This window comes from Glossina fuscipes, unplaced genomic scaffold, assembly GCF_014805625.2.
Source record: "Glossina fuscipes isolate IAEA_lab_2018 unplaced genomic scaffold, Yale_Gfus_2 1, whole genome shotgun sequence".
NCBI classification, from domain to species: domain Eukaryota; kingdom Metazoa; phylum Arthropoda; class Insecta; order Diptera; family Glossinidae; genus Glossina; species Glossina fuscipes.
In genome coordinates this window covers 37,718,884-37,736,106 of record NW_023998415.1, presented here as the reverse complement: position 1 = coordinate 37,736,106, position 17,223 = coordinate 37,718,884, and the positions used below count along the sequence as shown (strand labels likewise).

At 34.9% G+C, this 17,223-nt stretch overlaps 2 protein-coding genes across 13 annotated transcripts in view; one reads left to right on the top strand and one right to left on the bottom strand.

Annotated features, from left to right (window-relative positions):
* Positions 1-1,017: 1,017 nt before the first annotated feature.
* LOC119631638 (sodium-independent sulfate anion transporter) lies at positions 1,018-11,910 on the top strand. 5 transcript variants are annotated; one of them, XM_038024023.1, is made up of 11 exons: positions 1,018-1,410; positions 1,475-1,663; positions 6,819-6,996; positions 7,056-7,260; positions 7,324-7,409; positions 8,836-8,973; positions 9,792-10,400; positions 10,468-10,641; positions 10,700-10,847; positions 10,902-11,081; positions 11,639-11,910. In XM_038024023.1, the coding sequence occupies exons 3-11, from the start codon at positions 6,832-6,834 to the stop codon at positions 11,734-11,736; spliced, it is 1,803 nt and encodes a 600-aa protein (XP_037879951.1). In that variant the 5' UTR covers positions 1,018-1,410; positions 1,475-1,663; positions 6,819-6,831; the 3' UTR covers positions 11,737-11,910. The 5 variants fall into 5 exon arrangements, with proteins under 5 accessions (XP_037879951.1, XP_037879952.1, XP_037879953.1 ...); XM_038024022.1 differs by lacking the exons at positions 1,018-1,410; positions 1,475-1,663 and adding exons at positions 5,325-5,634; positions 6,121-6,392; XM_038024024.1 differs by lacking the exons at positions 1,018-1,410; positions 1,475-1,663 and adding an exon at positions 3,873-3,929.
* A 108-nt stretch (positions 11,911-12,018) lies between these two features.
* The window catches only part of LOC119632247 (protein TANC2), a 106,026-nt gene continuing 100,821 nt past the window's right edge, over positions 12,019-17,223 (bottom strand). For 5 of the 8 annotated variants that reach the window (XM_038025054.1, XM_038025056.1, XM_038025057.1 and 2 more), the window contains 2 exons: positions 13,862-17,106; positions 12,023-13,795 (listed from right to left, as the gene is read on the bottom strand). In XM_038025054.1, the coding sequence (XP_037880982.1) occupies positions 13,496-13,795; positions 13,862-17,106 (3,545 nt within the window). In that variant the 3' untranslated portion in view covers positions 12,023-13,495. Of the gene's footprint in view, positions 13,796-13,861; positions 17,107-17,223 lie in introns of all 8 variants that reach the window. The other 3 variants (XM_038025061.1, XM_038025060.1, XM_038025062.1) reach the window with 3 other exon arrangements.

Below are 17,223 nucleotides of genomic sequence, written 5' to 3'. Positions count from 1 at the left end.
TCATTAATGTATAAACTAAATAAAATTGGGCCTAAGTGGCCGCCTTGAGGTACGCCAGAGGTCACGGGGAATTCATCCGAGGTGATGAAGTTAAACAAACCCTGAATGATCTACTGTGCGGATAAGCGCTTCTCCCTTTTACTAAATACAAAGGGAAGCCAGAGGCAGAGCGCTAACTTGTAACAACGAATTAGATTTAGAAGGAATCAGAGATGACGTACCACACGCTACGCTGCGAGTTGTAATTTTGCTAACTTGGGAAGAAGATGACTACTCAATAAAACAACATTCATTAAACTTGGACTTAATTACCTCAAACTTCTCCCACAAGGAGCCAAGATTTTTACTGAATTCCGAGAAATCATTTCTCGTCTCCGTGAAGAGTTTGTAAAAATCATTGCCCCGCTTCCTACAGTCAGGACATGACCAACGTAAGCCTTTCGAGGGATCAGCGACTGCGTCGGCAGCACGGTTGATAACACCGGCACACTTTGCATGGCAAAAACGATCACAAACCCAACACGAAATGAATCGTTCAGACTCTGGGACTGTTTTTACACGACATGGTGTATATAAACAATCCATGTCCAGTCAAACACGACAAAAGTGGATTGTGAAGAAAATAAAGAACAAATTGCAAAAAGATCCACAACACAAATTTTATCAATAAATTTAAGCAAACTTCTCCGTTACGTTGTCACTGTAAGAAGAGAGCGAAAGCAAAACCAAACCGCAAACGGCAAAAAAAGGGAGAAAACAAAATCATAAAAATTCTCTTTCAAATGAGACATAAATTTCACACTATTGAAGCAACGGCAAACAAAGAGCAAGCCAAGAAAGAAGCTGTAATTACCAAAAGCAAAAATAAAAAACACGAAAGAGACTTATTATCGAGAGCACCGAGTGCTGATCGCAAGAACCAAAATGAATATCACGACAAACTTTCAATATAATTAATATAATTCTTTCACTTTTATACCTTTTGTACTTTTACAAATAATTACGCTTCAAACGCGTAAAAAGCTATAAAGCAATAAGAGAAAAGAAAAAAGTGCAATAATTCTTTACCCAAATTAAAACCGTATGACCACAGCGCGATCAGTTGCCAAACTCGTAAATCGTAAAAGATCAACAGTTATAAAAACTTATAGTTGTGTTGGACATATTGATCTCAACATTTTAAATGTAATATATTACATAAAATGAATAAATAATTAAAAAATGTGGATTTTATATATAAGTTTTGCGTCGAATGATTCGAGTGCGCGTATTATGGTCTTTGGCGCAAGAACCGTGATTCACGGTGAGGTAAACTTATAAAATAGAGAAAGGATCTGCGAGACGTTTCCAATCGATTTACGTTACCTGAAAATATACAAATACATTGTTTCTTATATTTGTAAACAACTTGTATGTGTATTGATATGTATATTAGTTGTTGTATGTAAATTTCTACAGAAATTTCGTGTTTCAGCACGCGTTTTGACTAAGGTGTGAGGATAACGTTAATACCGCCAGTAAAAGACTTAACCACCGCTTTAGAGTTGTGGGGGTCTGGAAATTTCTAATTGCCCGCCGATGCTGATTTTTATTTGAGTGTTGCATGATGTACGTTGTCATTTGTAATATCAGAAGTGACAAACGGAATGGAAATAAGGCCTGGGTAAGTAATGGGAATCAAACTACTTCTTGGCTCCTTGGTAAGCACTACGTATCTGAATTATTCAAATAGTTTCATGTCATAGCGGACATCCTTTAAAATCGTGATTAATGATGTTGTACGAAAGTTTTTATAATCCCTTCATACATATCAGATTTTGCTTGGTATATTTAAATCTCTCCTTTGTTAGCTACTGTAGAATTTCGATTAAATCTTTCCTTTTATTTTATTACAACTTATAATTAAAATTGTGTGTACTTTACAACTTACATTTTAGGGACATTCCTGTAATTCCCAGCCGCGTAGTGACGCTTTGTTTCATGGCGGCGACTCATAAAATTTTATGACTGTAATGATAAAATTTTATGACATTTAGTAGATAATATTATTTACCTTTATTGGAAAGTGGCAATGATACCAATAAATTTTTTAGGTTTTAATATATATTTAGTACGTATGCTTGCCGATTATTGTTCCCATAAATAGCTCAAATAAAAACAATAGCGACTTAAGTTAACTAATTCTGTGGTAAAATTGGTTAAGCCATAGGAAGAAACATTGTCAATAATTTTGTATTAAAACGCCTTTTTGTCCATTAGATTAAATCATCGTTCTCGTTCGCAAATTTTTAAATATGGCCATTAGAGCGTCAGTAAACAATGTAAATAATTTGTGAAGAGAATTGATATAATCAATGTGAGGTCTAGTTAAACGCACGTGAACACGAAAATGTATAGAACTATTATTTTAAGAAGTAATACAATTGTTAGCTTCATTGATTAAAAAAATAACCTTACCTAACTCCCCTAAGCGAGATGTGCTCATCCTCTCTGCAGATTCTGACATTAGGAGTGCTTATCTCCTTCTCAGCAAATTTGCGAATCACTTCAATGGCTTCTAGTTAATGCATCCGTTTAGCTAAAAGCAAGTAACTACTTCATCAGTAGTTGGCTTGTTTGTTAATTTATCAAAGAAAACAACTAGCCACAAATAAATACAAATAAAAACTGTGTTCTTTTTTCTGGTTTTTAATTTACACATAAATGATAGCAATGAAAGGGCTACGAAAGTCTTACTTGAGTCCAATAAAAACGTTTGTCAACTATCGACTTCGTCGCCGTCGTAAGTTAGCTTGCAGATACGTGATTACCCTGCAGTCAGCGCGATTTACGACATTTTTAAACGTTTACAGTTATTGTTATACGTCGTTTTTACAAGATTTTAAACCTATAAAGTAAGTTACATTAGTTTGCGACGTACGCAAGATCCACGACACCTTTTATTATACCGATCGATTCAGAAAATAATGATATTTTAATGAAATTTGGTACCAAGAACGATCGTTATTGACAATCTTTCGAACCGATACATTTTTGAACCTTGAATATTCATAGGGTGAGAAAGTGTAATTTTAGGTATACCATGATGAAAATTGATTCATAAGATTAAATTGATAAAGAATTTAACCTTACCGAATGTGAACCGTAAAAAGCTCAACAATTTTTCGAGATGCAGCATTAGTGTGTTCGTTTGCACTGCTTACAATATGTTGAAATTTTGTTCCAAACGCAGGAACAAAGTAAAGCTTCATTGTGTCAGCCCTATTTATGTATTAGTTTTTATATTAGATTTTCTTTCAGTTAAGCCCGTCGTCAATAAAGAATACGCGGCAAGTGTCAGGTTTCTACCTCATCAACAAACAACGATCAGATACGGTCGGATGATCGATCAACCATCCTGCGCTGGTCAAAAATATATGTGTTTTATCAATGCAAATTTCTAGGCGCTACAATTGGAAGAAAACATCTGTTCGTGTTGCAGTGATGGCAATATTATTTGGGTTATCGTCTTACAAAGCATTTCAGCGCATTATTACCTTTTTTGGTTATGGCCTACCCTTTGTTGAATCATTATAACAAAAATCGATTTCAAATTTTGATACCACAAACGTCTCAGGGGACTGAACAGAATGAAAATGGACGATACGATGTTCTCACCATGATCTTTTACTTTATGGGCTACTTTTGCTCAAGTTTGGCGTTTTCGTGACTCATAAAATATTTAAAACATACAAATGGTTACAGAATGGAATTTTGTCACTATTTGACTGTTAAATAAAATTAAGGAGCAGTCGAGAAAAGCGGAATAAAATATACGTTCTAGACAGTACAAAAAGTGTTCACGTCTCGTTTAGGACAATGTGGGTATCCGTGTTCGTTGAAATTCCTATCATATTCTACGTCTTCTTTTTTTAATCGTGCTTGCTAAAGTAATAAAATATAAATATTATCGTTTATATACAATTGTATAAAAGCATGTGTAAATATATATAATTTAAATATTTTGAAGATAGTGTAGTTGAGGGTAAAATATAGTGGAGACCGGGATTGAATTGATTCCGTTTCTATCTACTCTTATGTCTAATTATAAATTATAAGTCGTACGCCATTACATGTGTCAAATATATAAAAAGTAGTAGAAGTCTTTTTGGCCATTCAAATGGGAAGTTATGTGTGATATGGATCGAATTTTCTTGCATTCACTATTAGCTTGTGTCAAGATAAGAAAAACTTTCTGGGGAGCATATGTGCATACTATTTTTTTGCGGCAAGATGGTCCAACATTTTAAATTAAACTAGGAAACTATTACGGACTTTCAGTTATTCTCTTATCAATAACGATAATAATGCTACCAATTAATAGCCGTTTGATTTTTTGCTCTTCAATTTGCATGGGTAAAAATTTAGTTTGTACTTTCTTGATATGACGTCATATTTTCTAAAACTCTCGCAAAGCAGAAGCATATTCAGTTCTGTGCTTTCCAGTGAATAAGCGCTATGGTGTTTACCATACAACTGTATGTACGAAAAAAAGCAACCGTTAGGTATGCATGTAGCAAACATAATTTGTTTTCTTTTCATTGTTTATTCCCCATTGAAATTTCAAAATTTTATGGTCGTCACACGTTTCAATAAATTTCAATAAAAATTTTCATATCATAAAGCATGGAGACGTTTTTTATTATTAAGACAAAATTACGTTGAAGGAATAATTTATGTTTATATATTTATTAATTTTATTTGCTTACACATGTATTTCAAACATTTATGCAATTTTTCACATTATGTTTGAGTTACTGTACAACGCGCATTACCTCTAGTAGTCGTAAGACTGTGAGATAGAATATTCTGGAACACCTTCATATCCCTTCACAGCATATTTTCATTGCCATATATTGAAGCAATTGGTAAAAAATATAAAATTCTTCAATACCCTCGATGAAAAGTAAACAAACCATATTTTCTACGTATGGTGCTATTGTGCGAGTAAATTTTACAACTTTTAAAATTATTTGATGAAATTTAAGAAGAAAGTGAGAAGTCAAAGTTAACGCATAAGTGAAAAACTATGAAGATGTCTACAATAACTAAATAAAAACACTTCATGTCACAGCTGTTCAAGTTATTGGATGGGAATGAAAGCAAGAGTACAAAAGCCATGTAACAAAAAGTAAACAGTATTTTATTGCTATTTCCGGTGCGTTTTGTAGTTTGCCACCTAATAAAACAAAAGCTGGCCTTAAAATAATTAATTAAAAAATATTATTTAATTTTTGCAACATATCGAAGGGTTTTGCTTAATAATATGCTGTTTTTATGCTTATGATAAAATATTTATACGAACATGTGTGATGTCTTTAAAGTAATTGATAATTTTCCTTCGATATGTAAACGAATAACTAAATGGAAGTTAATTGTTAATAGTATTTTTTATTAGTTTTCCTAATAGAATGTTAAAAAAAAAAATGATTAAATATATAAATGCAAGAAAATAATATATCTATTCATCATATTTCTGATGCCGAATTCAATATCTATACGTTCAAGCTGCAATGTAAAACCATTAAAAGTTTACCTTCATTTAGCTTATATCTGTAGTTGATTACGTTGCACGATTTCCAAATTGCGTGTAAGGTAATATAAACGTACAATGCAGGGCGAAATGTGTGGAGCTGATTTCTCTTTGAGATGCCTTCTGAGGAATTATATATTAACAGCAGGCATGACAATATAACGTGTTCCAGTACTACTCTCTGTCCCATTGCAGGAACGGGTAAAGTTTGAAAATGTTGTTTCGTTGTCGAGTACAGAGAGATCAGTTGTTGGTATATAAGTAAAATTTCTGACCGATGTCGTCACAAATTCCCTTTAGTGCCCAAGTAAGCGAAAAAAAAAAACAAACAATTGATGAATTGGCTTCAGTTCAATACGTTTCGACCGTTACTGTAACTAAATTAGTTTTTATTTGTTCAATATTCAACGATTTAAGTTCAACGATTTTAACGTATTCAGCTCCACATTGTGTTTAAAATGGATAATTTTTCATTATTCAGTTATCTCTTGACAATTCAAGTGATTATACCAAATTTTAAAGCAGTGTGATTGTTAATACTCTATTAGATTTTAAAGTAAGCGCTATTTATTTATTGGATATCAATATTTTATAACAATATCTTCGAAATATTCGAAAACGTTTTCTAAATTACTGATATATTTGTTCTTCTTAAAAATTCGAAAAAAATCTATGAGATTTATAACGTACTAATTAATTGCTTACACCTCGAGATCAGAGTTCCTATAAAGTATTTAGTAACTCAACGCAAAATTCTACTTTCGTCTTTTCGTTCAATCGTTGTTGGTATTTTCGGAAGTGAAAAAATTCATTCGAAAAGGTAAAACTTCATGAATATTGCTTATTATTATTAAATTCAGTCAATTTTATTTTAAGCACATTTAGATAACATAAAATTTTTTACGAAAACTACCTGGATTGAATCACTGACGTGCTTATTACTTAAACCGCGACAGGGATAATAAACAATATAAAATATATTATATAATATATAATATATAATATATAATAATATAATATTATGCTAGCAAATTACTTTTAAATTTTCTAAGGCAAAATTATGGCACTTAATTTCTCTGTTGTAATAATCGTTATAAATGCGTGCCTCTACATGTATTCATGACCATTGTTATACAATTATAGATTAACTATGATAATAATAAGGAATGAATGCATAAATGCATGAATGAATTATAACAATATCATACATATAAATGAATAAAAAAATTTTTGCATTATGATTTAGTTAAATTTCGAATATGAAGTTAAAAGATTTGGCGTATCGTACTGTGCCGGGCATTGAATGGTTAAATCGTTACACTCTAAAAGATTGGGTCGCGGATGTAATTGCTGGCGTAACTGTGGCGCTTACTGTACTACCTCAAGGTTTAGCGTATGCGACGCTAGCAGGCTTGGAACCTCAAGTAAGTGCTTTGGAGAAATTCAAATTTTTCTTTCATCAATTTTTATGTACTCAATACAGTACGGCTTGTATTCAGCATTTATGGGAGGTATAGTTTACGCTTTTTTTGGAAGTTGCCCTCAGGTCACTATTGGGCCTACAGCTCTATTGGCTTTAATAACTAGTCATCATACGGGCTTTGGTTTAACATCTGGTGCTGATTATGCGATACTCTTATGTTTAATATCGGGTATAGTTGAGTTTCTCATGGCAATCTTGAGATTAGGTAAATTTTTATTGATGCTCACCATACCACCTATATACGAATTATTCATATATTTTTGTTTAGGCGCTTTAGTCGATTTGATATCCTTGCCAGTCACAGTAGGTTTCACTTCGGCCACAGCCGTTATAATAGGTACATCCCAGTTGAAGGTAAGCGATGATGATATTTTGAATGAAGTATTTGCTTAAGGGGAAAGAACGTGCGCTCTACTAGATTAAGTATGAGGAGTAGATATGTAGTTAATCAGTTCTCGTTTGTGTACATTTTTACATTGGTATTTTGTCTAAAGTGATAAATAGCCAGTGATAAATAGTTATCGTTGATTTAATGACCATATGTGGAAGTTCGTAGAGACCGATTGTCAAAACGAAATTTTTTTATCGTTTACTCTTGGCTACCAGATTCGAATTAAGCAATGGTTTCGAAGCATGTTATTTTAAGTACTATATATTGAATTAGAAGCTTCGGATTTCACCATAAAAATTGCTTAAAGAAATTGCTGATGTTAACGCTTACGCTTAGAACGTCCGTCTAGGTTACAAGTTATTTTATTAAAAAATTTAGTGAAAAATAAGTAAGAGCGTTATAGTTGGGCAAGGATGAATTTTGGATACCCCACACCACTTCGCTTGATATTAATTAATTATTCATTCGTTTTGGTAATAATACCAAAAAAATTACTCATTATTATCGTGCAGAGGCATACAACTGATAAAAGACCGAACTTTGGAGCAGGCGCGAAACATCATATGATGCGATCCAAATTTTGCAAACTTAATTTACTACCGAAAATTTTTTCGTTTTTCAGTTTCCGCCAAAAAAAACTAGAAATTTGATTTTCTCTTTATATGAGGGGCAACTTTTCAGGATGATAGCTGTTGGGGCCTAAAAAATAGATCTACCTGATCTCAATTCCCTACCGTTAATTTTTTTGCTTTGTTGTTACTACGGCCTAATTTCCATCATAAAATATTAAAAATTAAACGTTTTTCTGAAGGGCTTACATTTTACGAAAAATCATCTATAGAGTGGGGTCCAAGAAATAGACTAATGTGGTTGAAATTTGGTCCACTTAATTTGTATGTTAAAATACTACTTTTGTCGCGATAGCAACTTAAATAAAATAGTTTGCATGCAAGCCCCGCGGCAATATCCCGAAAGATAAAATGAGCGGTTCCAATAAAATCGGCAATGAAAGATATAAGTGATAAAATGATGATGCAGGGATCGGTTTTATTATCTAGAAATTAAATATGAAAAACTAGTTTATACAGTGTACAATTAAAACACGTCTTGCTTTTTCATTGCCAACATGGACAATGAGCTAACATAGGTATACATACGTAAATGCTTATACTACAGAAGTTGCTTAGAAATTCAAACGTTAAGTATTCTAATTTGGATATACGTAAGCAATTTTATAAAAGAATAGTTTTAATTGGTAGTCGATCGTAATCGATATGTTCAGCGGAGGCGTTCGTCTACGAGAAAATTAATCAAAGCATTACTGATCATTTTTGCAGCTTGATTGACTTGATTGCGTATTATTTATTGTAATAATTTTCAATTTTTTAGGGACTTTTCGGTTTACGTAGCGATTCTGGATCTGGTTTTTTGAATACTATTACGTCGGTATTTTCAAACTTAGATAAAATGCGTATGGCTGATTTCTCTTTAGGATTTGTGGCCATAATTATATTACTCTTTTTAAGGGTGAGTATTGTGCAAGTAACAAAGCCATTATTGGTTTGCGATACATTTTTGTCTATCCGTCACCTACGGTGAACATGTGAAAAGTCGCAGTTTTTTTATTAATTGCGCGCAAATCAGTAGATTGAGTAGAACAATTTCTATATAACAAATTTATTTGCAAATTTTTTGATGTCCGCTGTAGGATGTATTGATACGTGACTAATGTTAAACTGTACACCATTTCCGACGTTCAAATGAAGAGGTTAAAAGTGAAATGATATCTCTTCTAATTTTATAGACTCATTTCATTTTCTACTGAAGGATGCTAATGTTACGATTTATTTAGCGACTTAATAAGAATCACCATGACCTGTATACAATGTTCATTAACGTAAGAATAAGGAACTGAGTAAACCTATGTATGTTCGTCAGTTCATCCACTACAACTTGTGAAACGATCTTTAATTTACTGTCAATGTAATACTTGAAAATTGAAGTGCTGAGGTCGTAAGTTGAAACTTGGCTTGTGTATCGTTGCTTTAATTTCGTTAATCGAATAAAATTGAAATTGGACGCGGCGCGTACATAAATAGCTCGCGATAACTGAAACGCGGTCTGAAAGCCTTAAAAAACGAATACATAAAATATTTTTCCAATTAGTATACGATTTGATGCTGAGTGAAGTTTTTCACGAAATAATTGCCGATTTGCTGATGCGCTCACAATTGATAGAAAAAAAAAACGTAATGGGATTATTGCATTTTTTCGAAGTGGCGGGCATTCAGATGTCGCTCCAACTTTAATAGCTTTTTATTTGTTGTTGCTTGGATTTTCGGCAGAAATTAAAAGATTTTAAATTCTCGAATAAAAGGAAGCTTTTGAAGAGTATTTCATGGATATTGGTTACTGGACGGAATGCTTTAGTTGTATTGATTTCAAGCATAATTGCCTATTACAGTTGCAAAAATAAAGCGAGCTGTCCTTTTATTTTGACGGGCAATGTGAAAAGTGGCTTGCCCGGATTTCAAGTACCGAAATTTGAAACGAATATCGTAAGTGCGAACGGTACCGTAGTACATCAAAATTATAGAGACATGATATGGGAACTGAGAACTTCAATGATTATATTACCCATTATCGCTGTCTTGGGTAACGTGGCTATTTCAAAAGCATTTGGTACTTCAGGATTAAGCGCCACACGTGAAATGTTCGCATTATCGTTAAGTAACATATGTGGTTCGTTCTTTTGCTCGATGCCAGTAACCGGCTCTTTTTCAAGAAGTGCCGTAAATCATGCCAGCGGCGTTCGAACGCCTTTCGGTGGTCTTTATACTAGTGCTTTCGTTTTATTAGCTGTGGCCGTTTTGACTCCATACTTTCAGTTCATACCGAAAGCTGCATTAAGTGCCGTCATCGTCTCAGCCGTAATATTTATGATAGAGTTTGAAGTGAGTACATTTCGAAACTCTAGTAAATAGTAAGAAATTGTTATAACTTTTATGTGTTTGCATCAAGGTAGTCAAACCTTTATGGCGATGTAGCAGACGTGAACTTTTACCTGGAGCCGTGACATTTGTTATTAGTTTAGCGTTGGGTGTGGAAGTCGGCATACCATTGGGCGTAGCTACTGACGTAGCGTTTTTAATTTACCGTGCGGCTCGTCCTGTAATAGCTGTCAACGAATTAAAGGCAAACAGTTTTAATAAAAAGCGCGTACCTCTTTTACGTTATTTGATTTATTTCATAGACTAAAAATGGTATTACTTACATCGTGATACGTCCCAAACAAAGTTCTCTTTGTTTTCCTTCAATTGATTGGGTGCGCTGTAGAATATCAAATGCTTTAAGCAGTTACGGTTCGGTTCCAGTAGTCTTGGATTTCTCGACTGTGAACGGTGAGTTTTTACTTCGATGTTATTTACTTTTGTAATCGACTGCAATCTTAATAGACTTCGATTTTACGGCTGCCCGTGGCATTGGCATATTACATAAGGAATTATTGAATGTGAATGTGAATCTAATTTTAATGAAAGTTTCCAATGAAATGATAGTCATTTTAAAAGAAGCTACAAATATAGAATTTCATCTTATCGATGACCTAGACGAATTGGAAAGCACATTGGATCAAAGTAAGTACAAGAAATATCTGCAAATAATCGCATGTAAGCCTCTAAGATCAATTTTGTTAGAAAAGAAAAGTAACATGATATTTCATGCAGAGGGCGTTCAAAAAATTTTTTTTACATTCAATTCTCATATTTCTATCGAGACTGCATGTCTTAAGGATGTCATGACTCTTTAAGAAGAGATCGAGTAAAAAGATATACCTTGCTTGGTTGCTCTCTTAAAGAGATAAACTATCGAAAACATTTCTCTAATGATTTCGCAAGCGTCTTTAAATCGCAACATTTCGGTATTTTTGTTCTGGATTTAGAGAGAGAATATGTGAGTGTGCAAATATGCATTTTTTCCAAGAACTGGGGGATGTAGCAGGTCTCTATTTATTTACTCCACAATTAAAATATAGATATTCGTTTCTTATGCAGTACTTTGTTTACTTTTGATGTAAAAAATTTTTGAATGGAAGAAGGCTTGGGCAAGAAAGCAATGACTCATCCATATGTACATCTAATCTTTAGAGTTTATTTATTGTTTATATATATATATATTTTCTTTTTCTTATAAGCATCTGAATGTGAGCCGTATCTTCGGGTGACGGTGCCTCTGATAAATGGGCAAACTTTGATTGATTGTAAAGAAATTGATCACGGGAAGAGCAACTGAATCCAATGTATACACTAAGAGGTCACCTAATATGATGCCGTTTTATAAATATCTTTAAAATTTTTGAAAGACTTGAGCTGTGCATTCACATGACGCCATTCAGTAAATTTAACTAAGAGTTACTGTTTTATTTATTTACATTACATGTATTTGATTTTAATTAAATTGAAACTATTGATGACGAAAAAAATGTAAGCAAAACACATACGTATAAACGAAATAAAGCTAAAAAAAGGAAGGAAATAATAATTAAGAAGGGAAAAGAGGTAAGAAAGGGGAAAAGATTGAAAGTGATTTCTTTTAAACAATGTAATGGGCATAAATGTACTAAGTCGATAAGAAGAGGGCTGCTTAATTTTTGGGCAATGGTTTGTGTAGCTAAATCTATTGATTCGTCAAGGAGCTGAAAAGCGAATATGTTGAAGTACATTAGACTATTGTTGTGCTTCTCATAGATGTCCCAACTTACATTGAGTTTTCTCTCGTACCTTGACATCAATACGACATTTTGACATTTTGGCCGTAAGTTTAGAAGGAATATGCGATACCTATCCTAGGTGGTGAACATTGCAACATGGATTTCCTTTAAGAACTATGATATGTAGTACGCATTCACTTATTTATGCTACAAATAAAAAAAAATTATTTTCGTTGGGTATCATCGCAATGACGAAGTAAGGACTAACGTTGAAAATCTTTGAACGTGAGAAGAGTTGGACAAGAAACCAATATGCAATCAATATGTCTACTGCTTTGCTAGTCGTCAGAGTTTTTTCATTCTTCGTGTTTACATCCACTATCAAATTAAGGTGGTATGTTCGTTCTATCAAAGCGTTCGCAACAGCCAAAATGAAGCAGACTCCATAAAGCATATATAATTTTGATCAGCAGGAAATTCTGAATCGATAAAAGCATGTTCGTCTGCCGTTTGTTTAATTTCTGTGGTAAACATTCTCGTGCCTACAAAAGTAAAGCTATCGACTTGAAATTTTGCGGAAACATTGAAATTCTTGGAACTCAGTTTGCTATTGAAAAAGTTGGTTACACGAGACATCTACGATGCAATGTAATCCAAGAACTTTTCTGCTTTCCAGGATTTTTGCTCATTACTTATAAATTCGATAAAACTGATAAAATGAGCCAAACCTTCTTAATATTGTAAAGTAAAAGAAGTGGATTTCTTCAGTTTTTTTTTTGTTTTTTCATCTTTGTTAGGATATAGCTAGTGAATGTAAAAGATTCGGTCACATCCGAATATAATTCTCTTGTTTAGTTTTTACATGCCCTGATTGTGAGCCGTATCTTTATGTGATGGTGAGTCCGAAAAAGGGATTGTGAAGAAATTAATCATCGGCAAAACAATTGAACATATTGTATATGGTAAGAGATTACCTAAAATGATGCTATTTTAAATAGCTTTAAAATAGTTACGCATACACGCCACGCCATTCACTAAATTTAACTACGAATTAATGTTTTATTTATTTACATCACATGTATTTGATTTTAATTAAATTGAAACTAATGATGACAAATAAAATATATAAACAAAGCATATACGTATAAACAATTTGCTTTTAGTCAGTTTAAACAAGCACTATTTAATTAAAATTAAATGTTTCTAAACGAAATAAATATAAAGAAAGGAAGGAAACGATAATTAGGGAAAGGAAAAAAGAGTTTAGAAATGGTGAATGGAGAATAGTTTTTGATTGATTTTTTTAGACAATGTAATGGGCACACATAGGAAGTCGATAACTTATAAATCGGTTATTTCGTGCGGAGATTCTGTAGAAGTTTCTTCATTACAATTGCATTGGATACGTTTTTCTTGGCTAATACGGATTAATAGATCGTCTTGAATACGTTTTAAGATATCAATGACGTCCGTTAGTACACCGCTTTGTGCAGCTTTTTGCATTGCTTCATTAGCATCGATTAGTGCATCGTTGAGATCACAATGGTCCATTCGCGCTTTTGCACGCGCATAATATCCTTCGTAGCTGCTTGGTTTCTGGGCAATGGCTTGCGTAGCTAAATCTATAGATTCTTCAAGGACCTTAAAAGTGAATATATTGAAATACATTAAATTACTGATTTGCTTCTCATAGATGTCACAACTTACGTTCAGTTTTCTCTTGCATCTTGATAGATTTAGCAGTAGATTCGTACGTAACTGCGCGAATATAGCGCTCTTTTCTATCAGGATTTCTAAATTAGATATTTTTCTTAGCGCGTATTGATATCGATGCGAAGCTTCTTGAAACCGATTTTTACGATATAAAACATTCCCGTCCTCTAGCAGTTTATTGAGCAGAACTATCAATATTTCTGGCTTACCCATGGCCATACTCCAAGTTGTAGGGCCTAGTTTCGCTCCTCTTCTTAGGAAGACTTGCACAACTTGTATATTTCGACAAGCTATCGCTCTATCTAAAGGACGCATTCCGTTGACGTCAACGTGTTCAATATTAGCTCCTTGTTCCAACAAATACTGCACCAAGTTTGCAGAACCTTGATAGGCTGCAAGGTCCAAAGGGGTTCTGCCGTTGTTGTCGGCATGGTTCTTATTGCATCCCTTATCCATCAATATCTTCGCAGCTGTCTGGCGCCCTCTCAGGCATGCCCAGGATAAAGCTGTAAAACCCTCGTGATCTTGAGTTTCAAGATTGGCTCCTCGTGTGATCAACATCTCCATGATTTCAATGTGGCCCTCTTCGGCTGCAATCATTAAAGAAGTTTTACGGGCCGATGTCACCGACTCATCAAGATCAGCGCCATTTTCTAATAATTTTTCAGCTACTGCCCAATGTCCTTCTTTAACAGAAAGTCCTAAAGCAGTGAAGCCTTGCTTGTTGTGAGAATCTATTTTAGCACCTCTTGACAACAGTATCTCCACAGTATTCAAACATCCATTGCGGGCGGCGGCGGTTAAAGCTAGATCCCCAGACGTTATTTCTACTTGATTTATATTTATGTTTTCCATATCAAGCAGATCCTCCATAATTGTGATGTGATCTTGCGATGCAGCGCCTATCAAAGCTTGCTGCAAAGCCAAATTTAAACTGACATCACCTGAATTGGTTCGAGGCGTCCAATCGCAAGCTAACAAATACTTAACTACATTAAGGCGACCCATACGCGCAGCGTGCACTAGAGCGCACCTCTGTGTGGTATCGGTTTGTCCTAAACTACTGCCAGCTGCTACCAATAGTCGTACCACATCGCAATGTCCTCGCATAGCAGCCAAAATTAACGGCGTACAACCCTGACTGTTGGTTAGGCCAACATCAGCTCCGAATTCTAGTAGTAAACTCACCATTGGAACAATACCCTCGTGAGCAGCCAAGCATAAGATGGTAGCGTCACCCATAAATTCAGTGCGATAATGAGGTGATGAACCAGCTAAAAGCATGAGACGGGAAACTTTTAAATTTGGACTGTAAACATTGCGTAAGGCACCCAAAGCTGCTGAGATATTATCGGTGACCGAAGAAATCCAATAGGCCTGCATATCGCGGGGCGATTGTGGGCCTTGACTATTGCGATAAATGTGCGCCTTCAACATATGGTGGCCTAACTCTAAAGTCTGCTCTGGATCCAAAGGAGCTTGCAAGCGAGAAAGACGAAAGGCAATCGCAGCATGGCCTAAACGAAAATCGCACAGGAATTTGGATGACTCTCCCTCATCTCTACGTATTAGCCATTCTCGAAACGATGAATGGAAAAACATATAAGTGTTATCAATACGTTTAATAAGAAACCCATCCAATAGTCTAAAACGTTGCAGAAATTCATCCCAAGCCATTACTTTATCGGTTTTTATAGCACAAATTGTATAATAAATTTCATTCAGTGTTAAAGGGTACAAAGCAGCAAGACAAACATTAAGAATAGGGGCCGCCTTTTCGAAACTACACGAGGTAGGAAATCTTAAATTGAAATGTAATAAAAAAATTTGGGCCAGAGACACTGGCAAGACTTTGTAGCTGGTTGACTTGATCACGAGCTGACCGCGTTCAATGAGATCTAATATCAATTTTGCGTACAACATGGATCCTTTAGTTAAATTTTGGAGGTGGCCAATAAATTTGAGTTGCCCTGTGTTGTGATCTTTAACGATGGCGACATTGTTTTGTATCTCTGCACTGTTATTCACACGAAACGTTATATAATCTAACATATCTTTCTGCAAAAGATCATTTGAAGCCCAGCTATCTAACGTAATTTTTGTGTAAGATAAACCTTTGACAAATTCCAACATCTGAGTGCGGACAGTAGCGACTACTTTTAGCCATGAAGGAAAAAATTTGGTAATTTTGGCAAGAAATGTGGCTATGGTATAACCGTGGTCCGGGCGGTGATATTCAGCCTCGCAGAGGGCATCAACAAGAATAATGCAGGTTTTGGCCAAAATTTTCCCGGTTCTTTTAAGCACTGTTAAAGGTTCCAAAATGGCCATTCGCATTACGCGTTCGGCATCAGCTATGCATTCCTTTACACTTAATATACCTTTTAAGTGAGGTTCACTGAGTAGATAGTCTCGGTAGGCAGCCAATTGTGGGGCTTGACAAAGTTGAGCGGCTAAGGAATGTACAAAATCTGGTACTAAGCATGTTAAATTTGCATCCGCTTGACAGAAATGATAACCAACCACATGAGCGGCTAAAGCCCGTATTCGGTCGCTTGCCGTACTGATCTGGTAGTAAATACCGTCGGGATCCGTTTCGGAAGATGCATTTTTGCGTCGGCCAAAACAAGAATACTCTACTAGTTGCAAAATGAAAGCAGTTTTCCCGGTACCTGGATTGCCATTTATAAGCACTCCTGGAGTTTCTGTGCCAGTAAGTATATTTGACAGCTCTCTTAGTAGCCATTGACGTCCAATAAAGGGTGGATCGGGTTCTTGCAGAGGAACTTCGAAGAAAAGTGGCTTTAAAGCCAATTGAATGGCAGGTGGTACTGAGGAAGATTTATATATGGCATTCCGTTTGCTATTATTGCCGAGTTGTGCGGAACGGTTCGAGCGTCGAACAACCGATTTGCGTGACTTAGCCGGGAATACTTCGTAACCATTTGTATCCGTAAGACAACATGTTTTCAGCTTGCCGCACAAACTATACGTATCATCTTTCGTAGCTACCGATAGCTGACTCCCACCGAAGTGATCTACAGATAAACCGGAACTATCTGTAGCTAAAGTTTGTTGAGGGCTGATATTGTGTGAGGAGCTACTACTGGTTGTGGTGGTAGTATTCGAACCGTCAGGGCTCGTGTCGTTATCTAGTAGCAAGCCTAAACGTGCTCGTAACTGATCCTTTTGCTTCTCAGCTACCGTGCTACTGTTATCACTAACTAAATTGTCACTACCTGTGAATGAAAGGGCAATATCGGTATGAAAAGTGAGAATTATAACGCTTCCTTAATAAGAAAATATAGTAATAGGAAAAAAAAAACATCTAACATGCCCAAATTAAGATCATGCTT